The sequence below is a fragment of the Protopterus annectens genome, chromosome 14.part0, assembly GCF_019279795.1.
Source record: "Protopterus annectens isolate FY-2018-M chromosome 14.part0, PAN1.0, whole genome shotgun sequence".
Classification (NCBI taxonomy): domain Eukaryota; kingdom Metazoa; phylum Chordata; order Ceratodontiformes; family Protopteridae; genus Protopterus; species Protopterus annectens.
The window spans coordinates 558,583,820-558,605,983 of record NC_056748.1 but is presented as its reverse complement, the minus strand read 5'-3'; the positions used below and the strand labels follow the sequence as shown (position 1 = coordinate 558,605,983).

At 37.3% G+C, this 22,164-nt stretch overlaps 1 protein-coding gene across 1 annotated transcript in view; it reads left to right on the top strand.

Moving 5' to 3' along the window:
* LOC122789101 (myosin-4-like) overlaps positions 1-22,164 on the top strand; it is a 148,934-nt gene that overhangs the window by 97,646 nt on the left and 29,124 nt on the right. The window contains exons 22-29 of the mRNA XM_044056301.1: positions 1,503-1,758; positions 2,159-2,401; positions 7,090-7,266; positions 7,353-7,498; positions 7,585-7,675; positions 14,163-14,552; positions 14,640-14,766; positions 18,901-19,019. Coding sequence (XP_043912236.1) covers positions 1,503-1,758; positions 2,159-2,401; positions 7,090-7,266; positions 7,353-7,498; positions 7,585-7,675; positions 14,163-14,552; positions 14,640-14,766; positions 18,901-19,019 — 1,549 coding nt within the window. The remainder of the gene's footprint in view (positions 1-1,502; positions 1,759-2,158; positions 2,402-7,089; positions 7,267-7,352; positions 7,499-7,584; positions 7,676-14,162; positions 14,553-14,639; positions 14,767-18,900; positions 19,020-22,164) is intronic.

Sequence of the window (22,164 nt, the reverse complement as noted above, 5' to 3'; positions counted from 1 at the left end):
AACAAATAAACTTAGCACAAAAAAGAATTGCTTATTCGTTTATCTTTTTATTGACTTTATCCATTCTGAAATGTGGAACAGACCAGTACTAGGTTGATACATGGACTTTATAGCAAACAGGACTTGTTCATGCAATGGTTATTTTGTCTAACTTAAATGGAATGCCCTATCAGTTCATTTATTTCCTTGGTATCATGGTGCAATTAGTATTAAGTGATAGAGAAATGAGAAAGGATATGAGCCTTGCTACCATAAACTTAGATCCTTAAGTGGTAAGATGGATTTTTAATTGGCTAAAAGACAGAATTTGTCAGGCGCCTGTTCAAATAGTGCTAAAGGTAGCAAGTGAATTCTCCCAGGGGTCTGATCTGAGTCTTGTCCTTTTGGGCATCTACTTAGCTGATCTCAAAAATGACAACCAGGACCATTGGTTAACTAAATTAGCAGATGACTGCAAACTGGGTGTATGTTAATACCACTTCAGAAATCAGCATCTTTCAGAAAAACATTACCTTAGTTAATACCTTGTGCACTGAAAATGAGCTTAAATTAAATGCTAAAAAGTGTATTGCTTCTTTTAGAAGACAGTAATTGTCCACAGTGCACAGTCTAGATAGCATACACTTATAAAATGGAAAGGTAGTCAGAGACCTGGTACTTGAGTTGACATTTTACTCCCCTTTGATCATGTGACACCTGTTGTCAGGAAATCCTTCTATGTAGTATGACTTGGAGGTAAAGGTGTTTTTTTCTTGGTCCAAAGATTTTATTCTCACCCTATATTCAACACTGATCATACCCATTATAGAGTAAAATGCTCCACGCAGTATGTATCTCACACACCATCTCAACCTACTTGAAAAATCCAAGAGGGTTCGCAACAGAAATAACCCTGTTGTTAGCAACCTTAGTTATGAATTGAGATTGAAAGCTGTGTAGACTTGTAAGGGTTGATCTGTGCCTCACTTACTGCACCATTAGAATCCTGTGGTGCTTGACCACCTATATCTCAGTGTGACAAACAAGACAGCTAACACCAGAACCAAAGACCTGAACTTTCATTAACAAAATAAAAGTATGTGATGGAGAGATAAATTCATCAAGTACATTTTTCTTCTATGAAGTTAAACTTCCTCTGCAGATTAAACAATATGGTTCTTTTTTTTTTCACCATATTAAACCTGGCTAATGGAGTGAATGTCCTAAAATATTTCTGTGACTACATAGCCTCTCCCTCCTTGAGAAAGGAGATACAGCCGAGGGTAGTTATTGGCAAGGCATACACGGTCACTAAACTAAAATAACTTTGAAACTCCTATGGATTCTATAAAAGTGCTTATTAAAGTTACATGCTAGCCTATTTTTAGTTCTTTTGTTTTCATATTTACTGCAACTACCCGAGTTCCATAATTTCCTTTTTGCTGTTTTTTCAGGTTTGATATCTATTATAATTTTTGAGTTTCTTTCATATTGTCATTTTGTTTATTTATGATTCTTTGCAGGGATGCTATATTTACTCTTCAGTATAACATCCGTGCATTTATGAATGTAAAACATTGGCCCTGGATGAAACTTTTTTTCAAAATCAAGCCACTGCTGAAGAGTGCAGAAGCAGAAAAGGAAGTCCAGGCCATGAAAGAGGAATTTGAAAGGATAAAGGAAGAACTTGCAAAATCTGAGGCAAAAAGAAAAGAACTTGAAGAGAAAGTTGTCTATCTTGTACAGGAAAAGAATGATCTTGTTTTGCAAGTTCAAGCAGTAAGTACTGCTTGAGAAAAAAAATTACAAATTATTTATGACAAATATAGTTACTTTAAGTGATGTCTGTCTTAAATATTTTGATTAACAAACTTTCAGTGTTAGCACTCTCTTGTAAATAGAGCACTTTAACCACACAGCATGAGAACTACTTAGGAAAATCATAGAGAAGATAAAATGATTGGTGTCATTAGTAAAGAACAATAACTTTTATGCTTAAGCACATGGAAATAAACTAATAAGCTATTTTGCTGGACAGAGCAGATTCATTATTGTAACAATACAATATTGTGGACACTTTATCCTAGATAATGATCGCTTTCTTTTTACTGTTCTTTTGGAATACACAGGCGCATTTTAATATAGTATGTAAGGATTGTTAAATTAATTTCTTCTACAGGAAGCAGACAATCTTGCTGATACTGAGGAACGATGTGAGGGGCTCATCAAAAGTAAAATACAGCTTGAAGCCAAAGTTAAAGAGGCAATGGAGAGGCTCGAAGATGAAGAGGAAGCCAATGCTGAACTGACCGCAAAGAAAAGGAAACTGGAAGATGAGTGTTCAGAACTAAAGAAAGATATTGATGATATGGAACTTACTCTGGCAAAAGTGGAGAAAGAAAAGCATGCCACTGAAAACAAGGTAAGCTGTCATTAGGACTCATTTACCCTGATATGAAGGTATAGCACACAGCTGAAAAATCAAAAACTATTTCATAATCACAAGAACATGACAAAAAAGTGATGAATTATCATGACATGTTAATAAAATCAAATACTAAACATAATCTGTCATGTTTATTTATCCCTTTCATTTTCTAATGCACATCTCAGTATTTCTTATGCTTTATAAATATTAACCATTTCTTTGTTGGTCACTTATGTAAATTACTTTTTAGCATTACATTCTGAATTTATTACGTCATAAAATGTTACACATACCGACTTCAGTAATTGTGTCTCTTACTGGTAATAATTTTGAAACAGATATTATGCATTTACTTTTTCCTGCAGTTGTATTATTTATGCATGATTTATTCTTTGATAACTGGTCTTCTCTGACTGATATATGTTAGCAAACATATCCTTCCAATATTCATCACTTTTTCTTCATAATACAAGGCAGTGAAAAGTACATGCCCATGATTAATTTGTCGCACTATGGTTATATTTTTCACATATTTGCTACATAATACACTCTCCAGCCAAGATCGGAATAGCTAGTCAAGAGAAGGTCAACACTTGCACCACACCACATGGAACACAGCTCTCCAGAACACACACCAGCACTGCCTTTCCCATAAAAACACAAACCACACACCCACCTTCATTGAGGCTCTCAATAAAAATCTACCTAAGCAAAAGAGACCTCCAAGGCAGAAATGCACTTGACCACCACAACACAACACTAATCATGAGACACATAACTCTCCTAAACAGTGTGTCATTCAACCAAAGCCCCTAATGCAAAGCAGTATGCCCAGCATGCTAGTCACTGATGTCCCACTCACTAGGTTGAATAAGGAGAAAGTAACAGTCAGCTGCCTGTCAGGTGCCAGGATCTACTATATAAAGCACGCACTCAGGTCCCTCAACAAATGATACAAATATGACTCTGTCATTGTACATGTGGGTGTGAATGACCTGAGACATACCTCCCTGGACTACATGAAGAAAGACATGGAGGAGCTCTTGGATTATGTAGCCCAGGTGGGTACGACCCTAGCACTGAGCAGCATCCTACCATCACCCAGAATTATACCACAGTACAAGCAGAAAATGATTGATTTCAACAATTGGCTAAGTTTCTGGTGTCATTCTAAGGGGATCCAGTGTCTGTCTGCCTGGGATGATATGATTGACAAACCTTGATGCTTTGCTAGAGATGGCCTGCATGTGTCACCCCTGGGCTTCTGGATACTGGCCAAGGCTCTTGCCATCCGTATAGTGTCTTTTTTTGGCAGTGTTCCAAAGACCAAATTACCACTGTAATAGCTACAATCAAATGCAATCTGAGGGTCATGCTGCTCAATGCTAGAAGACTAAATCTCAAATTGCACTCACTCAAAGGACTCCTTAAAATGGAGAACATTGACATTTGTGCTGTAACAGAGGCCTGGTTCAATGCAGCAGAAAGCACCCCTGCACTACCAGGCTATAACTCTTTCCACACCTTTCGGCCCCAGAACTTGGACTGAAGCTTTAAAGGTGGTGGTGGTGTTTCCATATTCATAAAGGATGCGCACACCTCCAGACTGGTGGCCCAACACAGGTGCAGCTAATATTGGGTAAGACAGCGATTCAGGTTGTACCCTGTTATTGGTCCCCAACCATGTCCCAAGACACTCACTCCACATTCCTAAGCACCCTAGAGAATATTAGGGTCCAATCTAACACAGTCATTCTGGGTGACTTCAACTACCCCTCCATTAACTGGGAAAACTACTCATGTACCAATGCACTTGCCCAATGTTTCCTGGAATTCATTAATTCTGATGCCCTGGACCATCTCATTCTTACCCCCACTAGAGGTAGCAACATCCTTGACCTGGTCATTAATAACATGGGAGACCATTGCTCTACACCAATAGTCAACTCCACCCTAGTTATAACTGACCACAAACTAATCACCTTGGAAATCCACATCCACCCCCCACCCCCCCGGTAAGGTAACCATCATGAAAATCTTCTCCAAAGCTAACTTTTGGCTCCCAAGAACAGAGGTGGCTAAATTCATGGCACTCTTGCAAATGGAGAATAGTTGCATGACAGCCGAATCATACACCAATGCACTGTACAAACAAGTACACAAATGCATGGATCTCACCATACCCAATAGAACCAAGATGCTCTCCTCCAAAAAAAGGAAGACAATCTGTCTCCTCCAACAAAAGGAAGCCAATCTGGTGGTCCCCTGCCACAAACAAACTCTACAACAGAAGGAGGAAACTGATGCAGAATTAGGTGAAGTTCCAAAACTAGAAAACTCCCTTATCAGCCTCAACAAAAAGTTGAGATCCCTCATCAAATCCTCTAAAGCTAGCTATGAAAACAAAATTGCACCAGATAGTAAAGACAACCACATAGCCTTCTATAGTTATGTAAAGAACCTCCATGGCAATACCCAGATTTGCTCTGAGCTACTGCACAATGGTACTTCCTATATCGAGCCAACAGATATTGCCAATATACTGGCCAACAGATTCAGTGCCAACTTTTCCCTCCCCCCAAAGGGCCAATCACAATACCAGTAGATTGCCAGGCACCCAGTATTACTGCTGCACAGGTTAAAACAGCACTGTCCAAGGCTAAGAATACAGCCTCTATGGGACCCGACAATATACCTGGCTATGTTCTACATGAACTACAGAGTGAATTGGCACCTTACCTGTGTGCCCTATTCAATCACAGCCTCACCTCATGCTTTGTCCTTACTGAATGGTGCACTGCTATAGTTATCCCTCTCCACAAAGGAGGATTGACTACAGACCCTGGGAGCTATTGCCCCATTATCCTGACAAGTCTGATATGCAAGGCTATGGAACACATCATTATAGACCTAATAAACAAGGATATAGGGAATCTCCAAACTCGGGATCCCACACAGTTTGGTTTTGTGAAAGGTAGATCATGCCTGCACAACTTGGCCGACTTCTTTTAGTCAGTCATCAGAGCTGTGGATGATGGCAAGGTGGTTCATAAAGCCTACCTTGATCTGGCCAAGGCCTTTGATACCATTCCCCACTCAGGAATCATAGAAAAACTCATTAAGCTAGGCATCAACCCCTATATCACTACATGGGTTGCAAACTGGCTCACATATAGAACTCATAGTGTGAAACTAGCTGACTCCAAGTCAGACTGATGACCAGTCATGAGTGGAGTCCCACAGGGATCAGTCCTGGGTCCTCTCCTGTTTGGCATGTACTTCTCAGAAGTCCAGTCCAACATGAAGGGACTCTGGCTGACAAAGTTTGCAGATGATTGCAAGTTGGGAACCGTTATTAACTCTCCAAGTGATATTGATATCCTACAGAAAGGCCTCACTGAAACCAATGACTGGTATCAGAACCATGGCCTTAAGCTCAATGCCAAAAAATGGGTTGTCATCCCCTTTGGGAAAAACCCAGTTCTCATGAACTACCACATTGATGGTAGTCCACTGAACACAGAAGGCGTTATAAGAGATCTGGGAACACAGGTTGACAGCAACTTCTCTTTTGACAACCACACTGCCACTGTGGTCAGAAAGTCCTTCTATGTGGCACATCTCATTACTAAGGGTTTTGCATCCAGGAAGAAAGAGGTCATTGTCTCCCTCTACTCTTCCCTCATTAGGCCAATCATCGAGTACAATGCCCCATTTAGCATGTACCTCACTAGACACCTGCAGCAACTGGAGAGGCCGCAAAAGTACCTCATAAAGAGGATCCCAGGCCTTAAACACTTAAAAACTCCAACAATTCTCTCTCATATCTCCTACTTAGCGGTGATCCCTGCTTGACTTATAAAACCATGTCTGACCCAGCTCTGTTAGAAATGTTACATCTAACGAAATCCCAATCCCTCCACACCACATGCTCCAGAGACCTCAAGCTTATTACCGTAATCAACAGAACGTTCTGAAGAGACAGGTTCATAACCCAGAGACTGCCCATGCTATGGAATAGACTTCCCATACATGTCAAACAGAACATCTCACTGGCCTTCTTCAAGAGAAATTTTGAGTGGATGGGAAATAGAAAATTCACCCTGAGGATCACTCCAGTGGCTCTACTTGACAGAGGCACTGGAAACTTAGGTCGGGTGGCACAATGCCAGGGTAATCCTATGGGCTAGCCTTGTAAAGACTCCCGTGCCATTAGCCTAGTACACATCTATGAACCTATAAAGCTAACAATGTGGCAATATACAGGTTGTTAAGGAAAACCTCTTTCTAACAAAGTCAGACTACCAGTTCTATAACATATATCATCCCTTTTGCTGCCTAAGTATTAGCCGCAGAATGGATATATAAAAACCTTGAATAAATATAGTTCCTGTTCAAGAATGGGAAAATAGTTTATAATTCAACTTTAAGTGATATCCTACAGTAAATGAGGAACCCCTGCATTTTGTAGAGCAAGTGGAAAGCATGACACAATCTTTAGAATCCTGATAATATTACTATGGCACTCTGCACTAAGTGCAACTTGAAAAAACAATCAAGATATTTTGTAAGGAAAAAAATATTAGGATATGAACAAAACAGAAGATGTGTAAATGCTGGAAAGATTTGTTCACTGCTCTGTCTATTTTATTTTCAAAATAGTCCTTTTTTCCCATGTTTAGGTTAAAAACCTCACTGAAGAACTAACTGTTGTTGAAGAAAATATTGTCAAACTTTCCAAGGAGAAGAAGGCCCTTCAGGAAGCACATCAGCAAGCTTTGGATGACCTACAAGCAGAAGAAGACAAAGTTAATGCTCTGACCAAGGCCAAAGCTAAACTGGAACAACAAGTAGATGATGTAAGAGACAGAATGCAAAGCTTACATTTTGTAAATGTCATCGATTAGGTTTTCAGTACTACTAAATGTATTTATTTGTATTACAGCTTGAAGGGTCTTTAGAACAAGAAAAGAAGGTCCGTATGGACCTAGAAAGGGCAAAGAGAAAGCTTGAAGGTGACCTTAAGTTGGCCCAAGAAACAATAATGGATTTAGAAAATGACAGGCAACAGCAAGAAGAAAAACTGAAGAAGTAAGACATTTCCTATCACTGTATGATTTAAAGTAGTATAGTGTATCAATAATTACTATGTTGTTGATAATTATATTTTTTAATAGGAAGGAATTTGAAATCAGCCAGTTACTTAGCAAAATAGAAGATGAACAAGTACTTGGTGCTCAGCTGCAGAAAAAGATTAAGGAGTTACAGGTCAGAGTTACATTTCATTAGTCAATGAACAATATTTAGCAAATTTCATATACATAAAAGGAATGGCTGTAAACCAATAATTTATACATATTAGGTGCACAGTGATAAAGGTCTATACATTCTCACAGTGTTTGTTTAGCTAATTTTGCTGTTCATAATTTTGAATAATCAGAAAATAACTGAAATTATAATTTGCAACTTTTGCATGATGATATTATATGTCATTGATGGTTATTCTGTTTTTCTATTTTATGGGATTGAGATAGGAACAAGCATGCTTACAGCTACTCAAATGCTATAGAGAGTCCTCATTGCCTTTCACTCTTTGTCTTTCATGTAGCTGATTAAACAGTATACCATGTTGTGAGGTAACACAACAACTTCCATATGTGGGCTAAGAAACCATTATAGAGCAGCAATCATTTGGGTAACAGTCCATTGTTATAATTCAAACAGGACAGGCTTTTGTAGTTTTCACACAAGCGTTATAGTTATTCAAATAGAGAGTATCTCTTCACAGTTTTCAAATTTCATTTTAGAAGTGGTTAGAGAAGAAGTAAATATTGCATTTATCAGCGATAATTTAAAGAGATACCGAAGGATTTGGTTAATGTTACTCTTGTTAATGATAAATAAGTTATTAATAATAAACTAACTGGTGCTGACAGACAACAGTACAAGTGAACTGTTAATATTAATGTCAAAATGCCACCAGAGGATTCTCAACCCGAATACATCATTAATAGAATATTTTAAGTTATTCTTATATTTTGTTTGCATAACTAAATAGGTTCATAATCAACCAGTATATTCAGAGAACAAGAAGTGATTCATCAAAATGCAGCACGTAGTTTGTGTCATTATATAGCAGTTCCAGTGATCTCATGTATATTTCTATAACTATTTCATGTAAGGTTCCTCGTTTCTTTCTAAACTCGTATCACTTAAGTACTTTAAAATGTAAATGCAGAGCACTTTGAAATCAATGCTCTAAATCCACTTTTTAAAACAAACACACAGCTTTGCTTTACTGACAACCTTATTCAAACTAACTAAAGCAAATTAAACAAACAAAAAGGAAGCGGAGTACAGTAAGTATCAGTAATTGTAGCCTACTGCACAGCCTTTCTTCACAACTATGTTTAATGGAATAAGGATATACTGGTATCATAGCTGCAACAGAAATATGTGTGTGTGTGTGTGTGTGTGTGTGTGTGTGTGTGTGTGTGTGTGTGTGTGTGTGTGTGTGTGTGTGTGTGTGTCTGTGTGTACAGACTGGGGTTACAATATGTTTAGGAGGACATGGCCTAAGAAATATGGGAATATATAGCCCTCTATAGAAGAGAATACAAAGAAATAAGAAACAAATGAATATTTGAGGAGAGGTGGTAGTGTAGGTCACTATGAGACTTAGAATTGTAGCACAAGTATTAAAGGGGTTACACATACCGTCCCTCCTCATGGGGACAAAATGAATATGATGACACATAATGTCTTCAGGACTGCAGAAATGTTAGATATTGCTGATGGGAGACTTTAATACTAGATTACTTTAGTTGCAAGTCCCTGTAAAACAAAAGGCAAGATTCTGTTAGAAGTCTGATTATGGACAACTGGTTATAGTACTTACTAGAGAAAGAGTAGTGATTGAATGGTGCATGGACATGGTGAGGAGAAAAGGAGCTCAGACAGGAAAATGTTATTAGGAAGGAAGCAAGTAATCAGAAGTCATTGTCATTTTTCATCAATTTAACTTAGAGATGGGTCAGCTAAACATTATGAAATTGGTCCTGAGGAGGAAGGGTCCCTTCAAAGTGGATAACACCTCAGAGAAACAGTAGCAAAAGAGCATTATGATAAAATGAAAATATGTAACACATCAGAGCTGTTATCAGAGAACCACAGATTTTGTAGGAAATAAGTATACAATTCAAGCATGAAAAACAGCATTGTGAGTAATGACGTGCAGTCACTGGAGGTTCAGAGGTTAAGGAAATGTTTATGGTATCTAAAAAATAAAATAAGTAAAAAGAAATGCAAAGGACATGACCAAAGAAAGCAGAATAAAACAAATTAAATTAACAATGAACACCACAAAAGCAAAGTCACAAGATAAGGAAAGCATTCCAAATGAGTAAATTAGGAGATAAGAATTATTCATACTTTATATAGATAGTAAAATAAAGGAAGGTACAGAGCAGCTAAAACATTGTGAAAATGCACTCTAAAATAATACTTATAATGTATACTCAGAAAGTAGGAAAAACATTAAAATTTTTACTTTCCTGTTTAGGAAAGATATTTTAAGCTAGGAGTTTATGTTTTTAATGACCTGTCACAATACGTAATTGTATTTTTAAATGGGAGCATACTTTTTTTCTTGTTTGTTTAAAAGTTTTTTAAGTAATTGAAAAACATTTTTTCTGTGGAGAAACTGTTTATTTTATTTATTTTTTTTTACTTTTTGGGGCTGGAAAAGTGTTTTTGAAAGTCTTTTTTACTGTGTATTTGTGTGAAAAGCATGACTTTTAAAGAATTTTAATTTTTGCCAGCCTTTGCTGCTTGTTTTCCTGAAAAAGATACACCATTTTCAACTTGACCATGGAAAAAACTATTGGCCCCACATTCAGTTCTTCTTCCAGCCACAAAAAGAAAAGGTTAAGCAAACAGCATTCGCCACCAGAGCAGGTTAACAATTTGCCTGAGCTTTACGTGGTTGATTCTGCTCTGGCCATAGCTTGTTCCCCTCATACCTTATATCTTATGCTGCATCCAAGGGGTGTAGCATCTACAGTCAATATTCCCCAAGGGTTATCCATGTCTTCTACAAGTGTTGAGGTTCCCTCAGTGGGCAAGGAAGAGACTCTTTTGTTGATCCTGGAGGAAGGAAAATGGAAAACTTCCTTGTTTTGTCAGAATGTTGTACACATTCCTGTGGTAGCTGCTGCTGTCATTAATAACACTGTTGGCCCCATTTTAATGTCAAAAAGAAACAGAAAACTAAATATGTATCTACCCAATTCTTCACATTTCCTTAGACCAGAATAGTTTACTGGGTCTGGTATGAGGTTTAATTCAGGCTACTGATCCTTATAAGGTGGTTTCTGGTAAACGAAAGAGGGACACCTCTTTTCCTAAAGAGATTCAAGATTCTGAACCTGGATAGGAAGAGGAAGGGATATAAATATGACTTTTCTGACACTGACCAAGAAGAGAGCTCAGTTTCTGACTCTTCCTGTGGGAACTTTTCTTTCTCTCGCTGAAATAATTTCCAGAATGTGATAGTGTTTTCAGCGGGAGAATACTGAGGTTTCTTAGTCTCTCAGAAAGTACAATGAGCTGTTACAGAAGGAAATTCCATCTCCTTCACCTCAGGATTTTGGGTCTCATGGCATCAATGTTTCTCATGATATCCCTAGCAAGACTGCACATCAGAAAGTTACAATGTTTTCTGAAATATCTTTGATCCCAACATTAACATTGTTTAGCTTTTCAAATCCAAGTACTGGGGTTTGTCAAAAGGAAAATCACTTGGAGAAGACAGCAAATATCCCTAAATATATGTTTTCCTTCTCCCTCCATGATCAAAAGCAGTCAGTCACCACAGATGCCTTAGACTTGCTTAGGGAGCAGATTCAAGGGGGATAAAGGTGTAAAGTTTGTGGACACTAAGAACAGATGCAGGCACATAAATATAAAAGAGCTGCTTGCCCTGATCAAGGCACTCATCTCTTTTTATCATCTTTGGTCCCTGGGACCTCTTCAAGTTGCTCCAGACAATACCACAATCACGTGGCTCATTAACAAGCAAAGAGGAGCCAGGTCTTACCCCCTTTGCAGCCTAACCATGTTAGCTTGGGATACAGATTCCCAGTTCTGTTTCATTCTACAGGCATCCTACATTCCATTAGAGCAAAACTGTATGGGAGACAAGCTGTGCAGGGCAAAGGCAGACCCTTACAAATGGAATCAAGATCAGGGATTCTTCCGAGATTTGATCCATCTGTGAGGAGTTCCTCATGTAGACCTATTTGCCTCCTCTCTGAATAATCAAACAGCAAGATTCTGTTCCAGGACTCCATAAAAGAAGGCCTAGAAGATGGATTTTTTTTACCCTGGATATCCTGAATACTTTTGAATATTTAGGCACCTACTTACTGAGGATGTGCAGTAGATATTGATGGATGTCAAGAAAGCCTGCTACGATAAAATCATATATTAACAAATGGAAGTGTTTTTCTAGTGGATGCCAACAATGTATTCAGCAACCATTCAGGGCTAGTTGTTCTCTGGTTTTACAAAATTTGTGTGAGTTACTATCCTGTGACCTTTCTTATTCCTCTATCAAGATTCATTTATTGACTATTTCAGAATATCTGCCAATGGAAGCTCCTTCATCAGTACATTCTCATGTCAAAATGTTTTTGAAATGAGGTTTTGCATAAGAGGCCTTTGAGAAAACTGTGGGATCTTAATTTTGTGTTAAAAATGCTAACACTTGCTCCATTTGAACCAGCTCATCTGTCTGACTGGAGGTTCTTGACATGGAAAATTTTTTTACTGGTTGCTCTGACCTGTGCATGAAGAAAATCTGCATTACGGTGAGGCAACCCTATTTCATTTTTTCCACAGATTCAGAGTTTCTTTGAGAACTAATACTTTTTAATGCCTAAAGTGGTATCTGAGTTTACTTTAGGCCATACTATCCATTTGTCCATTTTCTTTCTTGAATCTAAAAATGGGGGAGAAAGGATACTCCATACCATGGATGTCCAAAGACAACTCAGGTACTTATAAAGAAGTACACAATAGTGAAATAAATAGCTTGGAAGCAACAGTTTTAGGGCAGGTTAAATCAGTCCATGGTTTAAATATAAAAAATAAATTATGGAGAATGGAGTCAGCTATGATTCTACGTTTAGTACCCTAGCACCCATAGGGTTAAATAGAGAATGCCATTGGAAGTGTTTTCTGTAATTGGCATCAGTATTAATTGGACTTAATTAAATTAGTGCTTATTGAATGTAGGATAATAGGCATGGTATGATGACAAAAAAGTATACTCTGTAAAGGCTTTTGAGCCAAGGCGCATGAGAGAGGGGATTATTGTGTCTGTTTTACTTGGATTACAATTTTTATTACCAGGCTGAGTATTTGCTGAAGTTTTATGCATTGGACTCTTTGTTGCTGATTGAGTGTTTTAATAAAATATAGAAGGTAATCACTGGCTTTTTCTTTGGACTGTGGTGATACAACTCAGGTACTATCTTGATGAGCAAAATCTTTAAGATCTTTGGATCAGTTGTTCATTTCTTGTAAAATTAAGAAGGGACAGCCTGTGTCAAAACATATTATTTCCAAATTATTCTCTTAGGCTATTACTTTTTTATTATATTCACCACATCAAAACTATTCCAGGCAGGGTCAAAGCCCTATCAGGGCCTTAAGTTCATCTATTGTTTTTGGAAAGAGTTGGATTGTAGAAGTATTCTAGAAGCAGCAACTTGGTCCTCTATACATACTATTACAAAGCACTATAAGCTTGATTCTTTTTCTGTGTCTAGATCAAGCTTTGCTAGGACCACCGTCTCCAAAATGTAGTAAGCTAGGGTAATCCACCCATATAGTTAAGGCTACTGCAGCAGTGATCAATATGATGAACATACTATAGCTGTGTAAGTAAACTTACCTTAACAGTCTAAGTTTGAATGATCACATTTGCAGTAGCCACTCCCTCCATCCATCTACTTTGTTTTTTGGTGCGTTGTTTATGCCAAGGTGTGGACTTTTACTTTTTGCTATTCCTAGCATTGTTCTTTTAAGCTCAGCCTCCCTTTCTTTGTTGGCAAGAAAGCTGTGAAGGGCTTGGCACCCAAACCTGTCCTTATAGACAGCTAAGCTTGAGCTGAGTGGTGGTTTGGGTGTGTGGAAGGTGCCCTGCAGGTTTGGAAGCTAACTAAGGCTACTGCAGCAGTGATTATTTGAACATCTACTGTTATGGTAAGTTTATGTACCCTACTGTACATTTCTGTGTTAAGGGAATCAATGGGAGCTCCTCTAGAATGTAGTGTTTTGTTCTTGAGGGGATGCCTTTATACAAGGAGAAGAAGAGCTGAGGATGTCCAGAGGATGACAACAAAATGCTATTGTTCCTGTACTAGAAGTGTTTAAAGTATTTTACTTATTATGTGTGAATTCTTCTGGAAAGGGGGAATGGAAATGCTTGACTGAACCTTTTAAATATCCTAAAGTAATGGTAAAGCTGAGGTAGGCAGCATCTTTTGGAAGAATTAAAGAATGGGAGTGTGTGTGTCAGAGGTGCTTTTAAATAAAGTATGTTGGTGATAACTAATATATGATGCTAATAAATGTAGTATATATTGATTCCGAATGCATAAGAAAAGCACAACAATAGCCTGTTTTGTTGCCAGACAGCTCATCACAAGCCTAGTTATCAAGTTTCTTTCTTTGAATTGTGAATACACAGGCACGTATTGAAGAACTTGAAGAAGAAATTGAAGCAGAACGTGTGGCACGTGCCAAAGCTGAAAAACAAAGAGTAGATCTTGCTAGAGAACTGGAGGAGATCTGTGAACGGCTTGAGGAAGCTGGTGGAGCAACAGCACTCCAGAGTGAACTGAACAAGAAACGGGAGGAGGAATTCCTGAAACTGCGTCGGGATCTTGAGGAGGCTACATTGCAGCATGAAGCCACAGCTGCTGCTCTTCGGAAGAAACATGCTGACAGTGTTGCAGAGCTTGGAGAGCAAGTCGACAACCTGCAGCGTGTTAAGCAGAAACTGGAGAAGGAAAAGAGTGAACTGAAGATGGAGGTTGATGACTTAGCAAGTAACATGGAATCTGTTTCAAAAGGAAAGGTAAAATCACATTTATTTCAGTTAACTAAGAATGACATCTTAAGTCCTTTGATGGTAAAATTCACTTTCACATCTGCTTTTTGAAAGGCAAACTTTGAGAAGCTGTGTCATACCTTAGAAGATCAGCTGAGTGAAACAAAAGCAAAGAGTGAAGAAGGTCAGCGTCTGGTTAATGATTTAAATGCTCAAAGAGCACGTCTTCAGACAGAAAATGGTAAGTGCCATTAAAAATGAAATAATTTTGTTAGATTTTACTGATATTTTACATTATATGATAGTTTTATAACCCCAGTAAAGTAAAAGCTGCAGAGCTTTTTTAATCAATATATAAAATTGGTGGGGGAGTATATATATATATATATATATATATATATATATATATATATATATATATATATATATATAAATATGTGTGTGTGTGTGTGTGTGTGTGTGTGGTTCTACCTGAATATTTCGAAAGACCACATCATCGACGACAAAATTATTGAGATGACATCTTCGAAACTTTAAAACGTTGAACACCCAGATCTCACCATGGTGAACTTTGCCCTCTCCCCATTATAGTGTGATCTCAGTTGGTATATTTAGTTGACAGGGTGTGAGGGGCATAGCCCCCCCCCATCAGGGGGTGTGGGGGGCAACCCCCCCCACTTTGGAGGGTTTTACTTGCTTTGCTGTTTGTTTGTCCTGGTGGCCAAGTGGTTATTTTCCTAGGGATAGCTTTCAGCATTCCAGGTGTTCAATGTTTTAAAGTTTCAATGATATTGTCTTGATGATTTTGTCTTCAATGATGTTGTGTTTTGATGCTTTGAAATAGACCAATATATACACACACACACACACACATATATATATATATATATATATATATATATATATATATATATATATATATATATAGACGGTGCACTGCTGCAGCGGTAGCATTGTCGCCTCACAGCAAGAGGTTCTCCAGTTTGATTCTTGGCTTCAGTGTCTTCTGTGAAGAGTCTGCATGTCCTCCATGCATTCGTGTGGGTTTCTTCCGGGTGCTCCAGTTTCGTCCCATGTTACAAAGGCATGCTTCTGGAGCATTTCTCCCTGGGCCTCCACTGAAAATTGGCTTTGTTCCAAGTCAGACTTTTCTGCCAGTTAACAAATGTTAAATAAATAAATAAAATAAATAAATGTGTACGTATGTACATATATATATATATATATATATATATATATATATATATATATATATGTATATATACACACACACACACACACACACACACACACACACACACACACACACACACACACACACACATACACACACACACACACGCACACATACTCACACACATAGGTTCATAGATGTTTACTAGGCTAACGACCGTAAATCTCTGATAAGTTCTGATAACCTTGATAAGTGTAAGCATGGGCCTAGGAGATGAACCATTTACAGGTTATGTGTGTCCATTAGAGACATATGTGCCAAACCAGAGATGAATTTCTAGTTTCCCATCCAGTTGTTCACGTTACACTTGAATTGGGTTAGGGAGGAACTCTGCTTCACATGGATGGGGAGTCTGTTCCATAGATTGGGTAGTCTCTGTGATACATACCTATCTCTCCAGCAGGTACTATTTATATCACAGGCAAGGTTTAAGTCTTTAGAAAGGGTAATTCTGGTGCTGTTTGCTTTGTGGCTATGTGGGAAGTCCATCAGAGTGGGGTCTGACAATGCATAGATCTCCCCTTGAAAGCCTGTAGTAGACAGAATACAGGGAAAGGACCTTGAGGTGGGCTGCATAGGACATATTACTTATGCTGTGTATTCTTAATATTGTTTTATATATATATATATATATATATATATATATATATATATATATGTATGTATACACACACACATTTTTTTTTCCAAAACTACAGTGGTTTTCTTCAGACCTTGACAGAAATAAGCAGCTCCACTAAGAAGAAATACTGTCAAACTCAAGGAAGGAATGTTTTCTTGCCTTATGATGCCATTTTAGTGTCAGAATATTACGTTGCAGAGATGGGATGCAAAACTTACTCTTGGCTAGGGTGATTCTGAGGATGAAGTCTGAGATATCAGGGTGTCACGCAAGAAGGGTGAAATGCCATCCTGCCCGGTAGTCTTCCTATCATGCAGAAAAATCAGTTTAGCTTTTTTCATTTTTTATTAGTCGCATGATTGCTGAGCACATGTAGATATGCAAGTAGTTAGTGATCATAGGATGGAAAAAGTAGGTTAGAAGGTTAACAGTTGGTGTGCGTCTAGAAGTGTTAGGAGGAATGCATCTGTCTAACCCTTATTTTGTTATATTTGTTCAGTCTGTAATATTGTTTTTGTTCATGATGAAATTATCTAAATTTTCCATTGGGAGATTTAGGAGAGTAACATCCTCACTGGAATGCTCAGTTAACAACCCTACATGGCTGTTTTTTTAGTTTTAGTTTATACCCCTACATTGTATAAAAAGCATAAAAATGTGACAATAATATTATGCGGTAAAATACAAATTCAAGAGACTTGAATGGGCATAGTGCCACAGACAGTTGAATGATACTACAGAATTATCATCAATTCACATGTTTACTGTACAAGAATAACAATATTAGTATCAGAAACAAACCAGTGTGCTACAGCAATAAGGCACATTGGCATGAGCTACTTATAACATCACTTCTGGAAATGACAACATGCTTTAATCCACACTTGTAGTGCCGTTACTACATATTACACAATTGTTGTTGTGTCTTTTGGCTTTTCTGGGTTAGGGGTCGCCACAGCAGAACTCCGGTCCGCTAATGATTGGCAGTGGATTTTTACGTGCCGAGTTGCCAGCCCTGATGCACAACCTTCAACGAAGGCACGCCCATTCACGCATGTCTCCACACAGAAGACGCTCTGACTGGGAATTGAACAGGACAACGTCTTACTGTGAGGTGACAATGCTACCGCTGCACCACAATGACCACATTAATTTGGCCATTTAGTTGACGAAGCAGTGCCATTGTTAAGGATGAAAAATGCAGACACATGAGAAAAGATCTATTTAAGTAAAAATCTAGGAGAAACTATGAACTTGCTGCACATATGAAAACAGCCTGTAGATAGCAGGAGTATACATGACTCAAATACCATCAGAGATCCCTATAAAATGTTCTGTTTTCAGTGCACCATTTAGAAAATCTACAAATTCAAAGATTAGAAGGACTTTGACTGTTTACAAAGCCACAGCTATAGTAACACAAAATCCACACAACTACTGTACATTGGCACAAACACATACAACAATATGTGCATGCACAATGCAGCACACAAATATGCCCACAAAATTGTTATAGTTCAAAGAAGTGAAAAGGGAAAAATCACTCTGATTGTGAGTAAGCCTGAATAACCCGAAGCTCTGTCCCTTGTCACCACCTCAGTAATACATACACTCTTTCACATTTCTTTGCTTATATAATCACGAGGGATTTATGATGTGATTGTCCCTATAGCACATTACTACTTTAGTAACACATACCTTTTATTACAAAATGCAATCACTGGTTGCATTGTTTAGCATTTTGCATGTTTGTGTCTGTCAGCCTGTCACACAAATCTAATGAAATCAGGCATACCTTGGCATGAAATTGTGTTCAAAAGTACAAATATTTTGCCTAAATAATACTCCAGGTTGTTTTATATGATCGTACATCTTCTGTTGTATTATGGTATCACGGTCCATACAAGGAATATATAGACTGACAGTCACTTGCCTGGATCACACAGAAGCTTAAGTCTCATTTGCTTGACCATAGTACCATATCTTTCTTGTTTCACATTGGAGTGACATTGTGCAGCTTGCATTTAGTGACTAGTAGATGTTTCAAGTTTTCTGCACCTAGCTAAAGAGTGTGACAGTTGTTACACTGTCAGTGATAATTTTATGTCCTCTCCAATGATCTTAAGAGTGAGAATAATACAATAAAAGGAATATATGGCAAAGTCCCACATATGTGGATGCAGTCTCCTTAAAAAAAAATACTTATGTTTTTGATGATATAATCATGGGGCATACATGATATGGTTGTGTACTCTCTATATGAGTACATGGGTGCATACATATACAACTTCCAACAATGCATCAGAAGATCATTTATAATGAATTCTTATTCATTATATATATATATAGATATATATATATATATATATATATATATATATAGATATATATATATATATGTATAAGCCAAGTACGGATCAGGCACTTAATAGAAATATATTGCAAATTGTGTGTGACCAAATCAACTGTTTAAACTCATTTGTATTGTTTCTGATTTTATCATTGTTTTATTTAAAAAGGAGAATTTGCTCGCCAAATAGATGAGAAAGATGCCTTAATTTCACAACTTTCAAGAGGGAAACAAGCATTTATGCAGCAGATTGAAGAGCTGAAGAGACATCTAGAGGAAGAAGCCAAGGTACTTCAAAATTCAAACTCACTGTATATATATTAAAATGTTAGCAGTTGGGTCAGCTGCACTTTAATTCAGTTTGAAATGATGTCTAAGATTTGTTTTTTGAAAGTGTGAAGCATTTTAATATTTTTATATCTTTTGGCAGCTAATTCCATTTCACTAGTCCAATTCTGCAAAGAGCTTTTTCTCCAATGGTCAGTTTGACTCTGGGTCTGACCAAAGTCATTTTTACTTTTTTGGCTACTCCTAAGCTGTGATCTCTGATTTGGAGTATCTTTTAAGGGTGGGCGATCACCACGTGTAAGAATTTTAAATATCAGAGTACTCATTAGATACGTGGCTCCATAAGTAATTGGCAGCCAGCATACCTTTTCATATAAGATGCAAGGATGACTCTTCATGTCCAAAATAAGTATCTTAATTTCTGCTGCATGAGTTTTTGTGTTTTTTTTTTTTTTTTTTTTTGCATAGTGAAGGGCAATAAGTGGAAGGGTATATTCATTTTTGGAATAAGGTGTGAGGGTCTGTAACTGAGTTTTAGTTGTGATAATACCTTGATGATGATCTTATCTGCATAAATATTAAAGTTTAATGAGGTGTCTAGAGTTCTCTAAGATATCTTTGTTCTGTGACAGTTGGTATAACATTCCCTTTTATATCTGTTTATACTAAGAAAGCATGTGAGTTAGTTTATTTACAGTAGAACAGATCATGACATTAGTTTTAAAATGCTGATTTGGAGTTTATTGTTAATCCACTGTTATTAGATGCTCATTCTGTTTATACCTGCTTTATCCTATCACCAAAATAAACTCAGAAGGAATGCCAAATACTTGTTTCTTTATAACACTAAATACTTGGCATACTGTATTGTAAACAAGAAGTGCTTGCCAACTATTTTGTTAATGCATGTTTGAAACGTTGTCATTCTTTTGATTAAAAGCTCAGTGTATCAATGCTAAATTACAGGGGTTCTGATCTGGTTTTAGGTATTAGTATTGTTAAAATCATTATGGCTATTTATAGTAGAGGGCAGTTTAGGTTATTACTGTGAATGTGTTGTTTTGTGCTATTTTAGTATAGTTAGGACTTGATTATCTGTGGTAATAGGTTATCAAAATGAGTTGAGTTGAGTTTCTTTAAAGTGTGTAGATGTCTAAACATCATATACTCATTTGAAGCGAATTATGTTTAAAAGTCCGTACTATAGCTTAACATATTCATGTCGCATGTGAGCTTATCCAAACTAAATACACAGTGATGATAGTCCTGCTTTGTGATCTGTAGTTAAACAAATTTCCTCATTTTTCTCTTCTCCTGTGAGAGAATCTGGATTTATGCAGTAAGTTAAGGAAATAGTAACACTGTCAAAATAATTATTGTCTTTCCCCTAACCTAATGCAGTTAAATGATAACTTTTGTTTCCAAGGCCCAGCAGAGCACTAGGCATGACATTGAAATGATGCTTCACAGCAGATGGTTTAGCATTCCAGTTATCACTAAGGGTGAGATTGTGAAAGTTTTAGTCTAAACTACCCTGAGTTATTGCACTGTAATTCCTAACTACAGAACAGTTTTACATCAGGATATATTAATGCTGCTTACAGTCAGGCTTTTGGAATCCCAACCTTCATTTGATAATCAGAGATGCCTTACAATCAGAACAGCCCAAGCCATAGGAAGAAATAATGTAGAGTGACAATAGATGTAAATATTTTATTGGTGATCATTGTAATTACCTATGTATTATTATGCATAGTGAATATTTATGAGTCCTTTATGTTTCTACTCTTTACCTGCCACTGACCTCTAGCTATTTTCTCATACACGGCACAAACTCTCCCCAAGTATCTCCATAGATAACAGTCCCATATGTGTCTCTCCTCCCCAGGCAGGTCTTGTAACACCTTAGGGAGTATGGCTTATGGTGTAAATCCTAGAGAAGGCAGTGAGGACACTATAGAGAACTAAGAACTGTGCACTGGAGCCATCATTCTTTAGTGGTGATTGCTTAGGATCCCTAGGAACAGGAGGAGGAGCAATGTGCAGTGATCTCCTCCTGTGGTCTCCTTGTCAAGGTAAGACAGCTAGTCATTATTCAATTCATCCTATCCCCCTGACCAACCCTACCAGTGGGCCAAATCTGGTCCTGAACTCAGGTCAGTGGTACAACAGATGGATGCCCTCTTTCTGCACCATCTGGCTGGCTGCATACTCATGAGCTGATGTTAATACTGTCCCTATATAAATGGACCACTTTGTTTAGTGCATGTCCTAATTTCTGCATTACTGGCAAACATTCACTTTTTGATAGTTTATTCTTCAAGACATTTTATTAACATTTACAATAATTAAATACTGAGTGTCATGATACAATGATGTATTCAGGAAACTGGTAATAACTGCCCACTGCTAAAGTACAGTGCTTTGAATTAAGGGGTGTCAAACTTGCATATGTAATGTGGTACCATGTGCATTTATGTTTTCCTAATTTATGGATGAAATCCTGTTATTGGTAAATGCTAATAGCAATTATGCAGATAATAAGGGGAATATATTACAGAGAGTTGAAGAATAAGGTTATAATCCCTTCCCATTTAAAAATATACTGCTTTAATTAATGAACAGTCATTTGATACCCATGATGTAGTACCATAAACATTCATTTTTCCTGAATAAATTGTGTCAACATTAAAGGGAAGAGAATTGCAAAGATTGTTCAGCAGCAGTCTTTAGGTGGTACATTTATAACTCATTTACCTGCTCAGCACAATACACGTATTATTTATTCATCTGATAATCATGTTACTAAGTAGACTGCTCCAAAGACACTTTGTAATTTATAAGGTAAGACAAATCTCCTAGAAACTGCCCATTTTACAGAACAGTACATATTTTATAGCATATAGTATAATAAAAACAAAATACAGTGTAATAGCAGAAAGATTAGCAAAGGCATCTTCACACAGCAAAGCATTAGGAATACATACCATTCTGTTAAAGCTGGGGTACAGTGCAATTAGCAGAATAGTATTCACTGAAACAAGGTATATCCATACAAGAAACAAAGACTGATAAATATAGTAAGATTTGTGAGCACATGATAATCATATAAAATTCAAACTAAACATTAGCAAATTAAGAATAG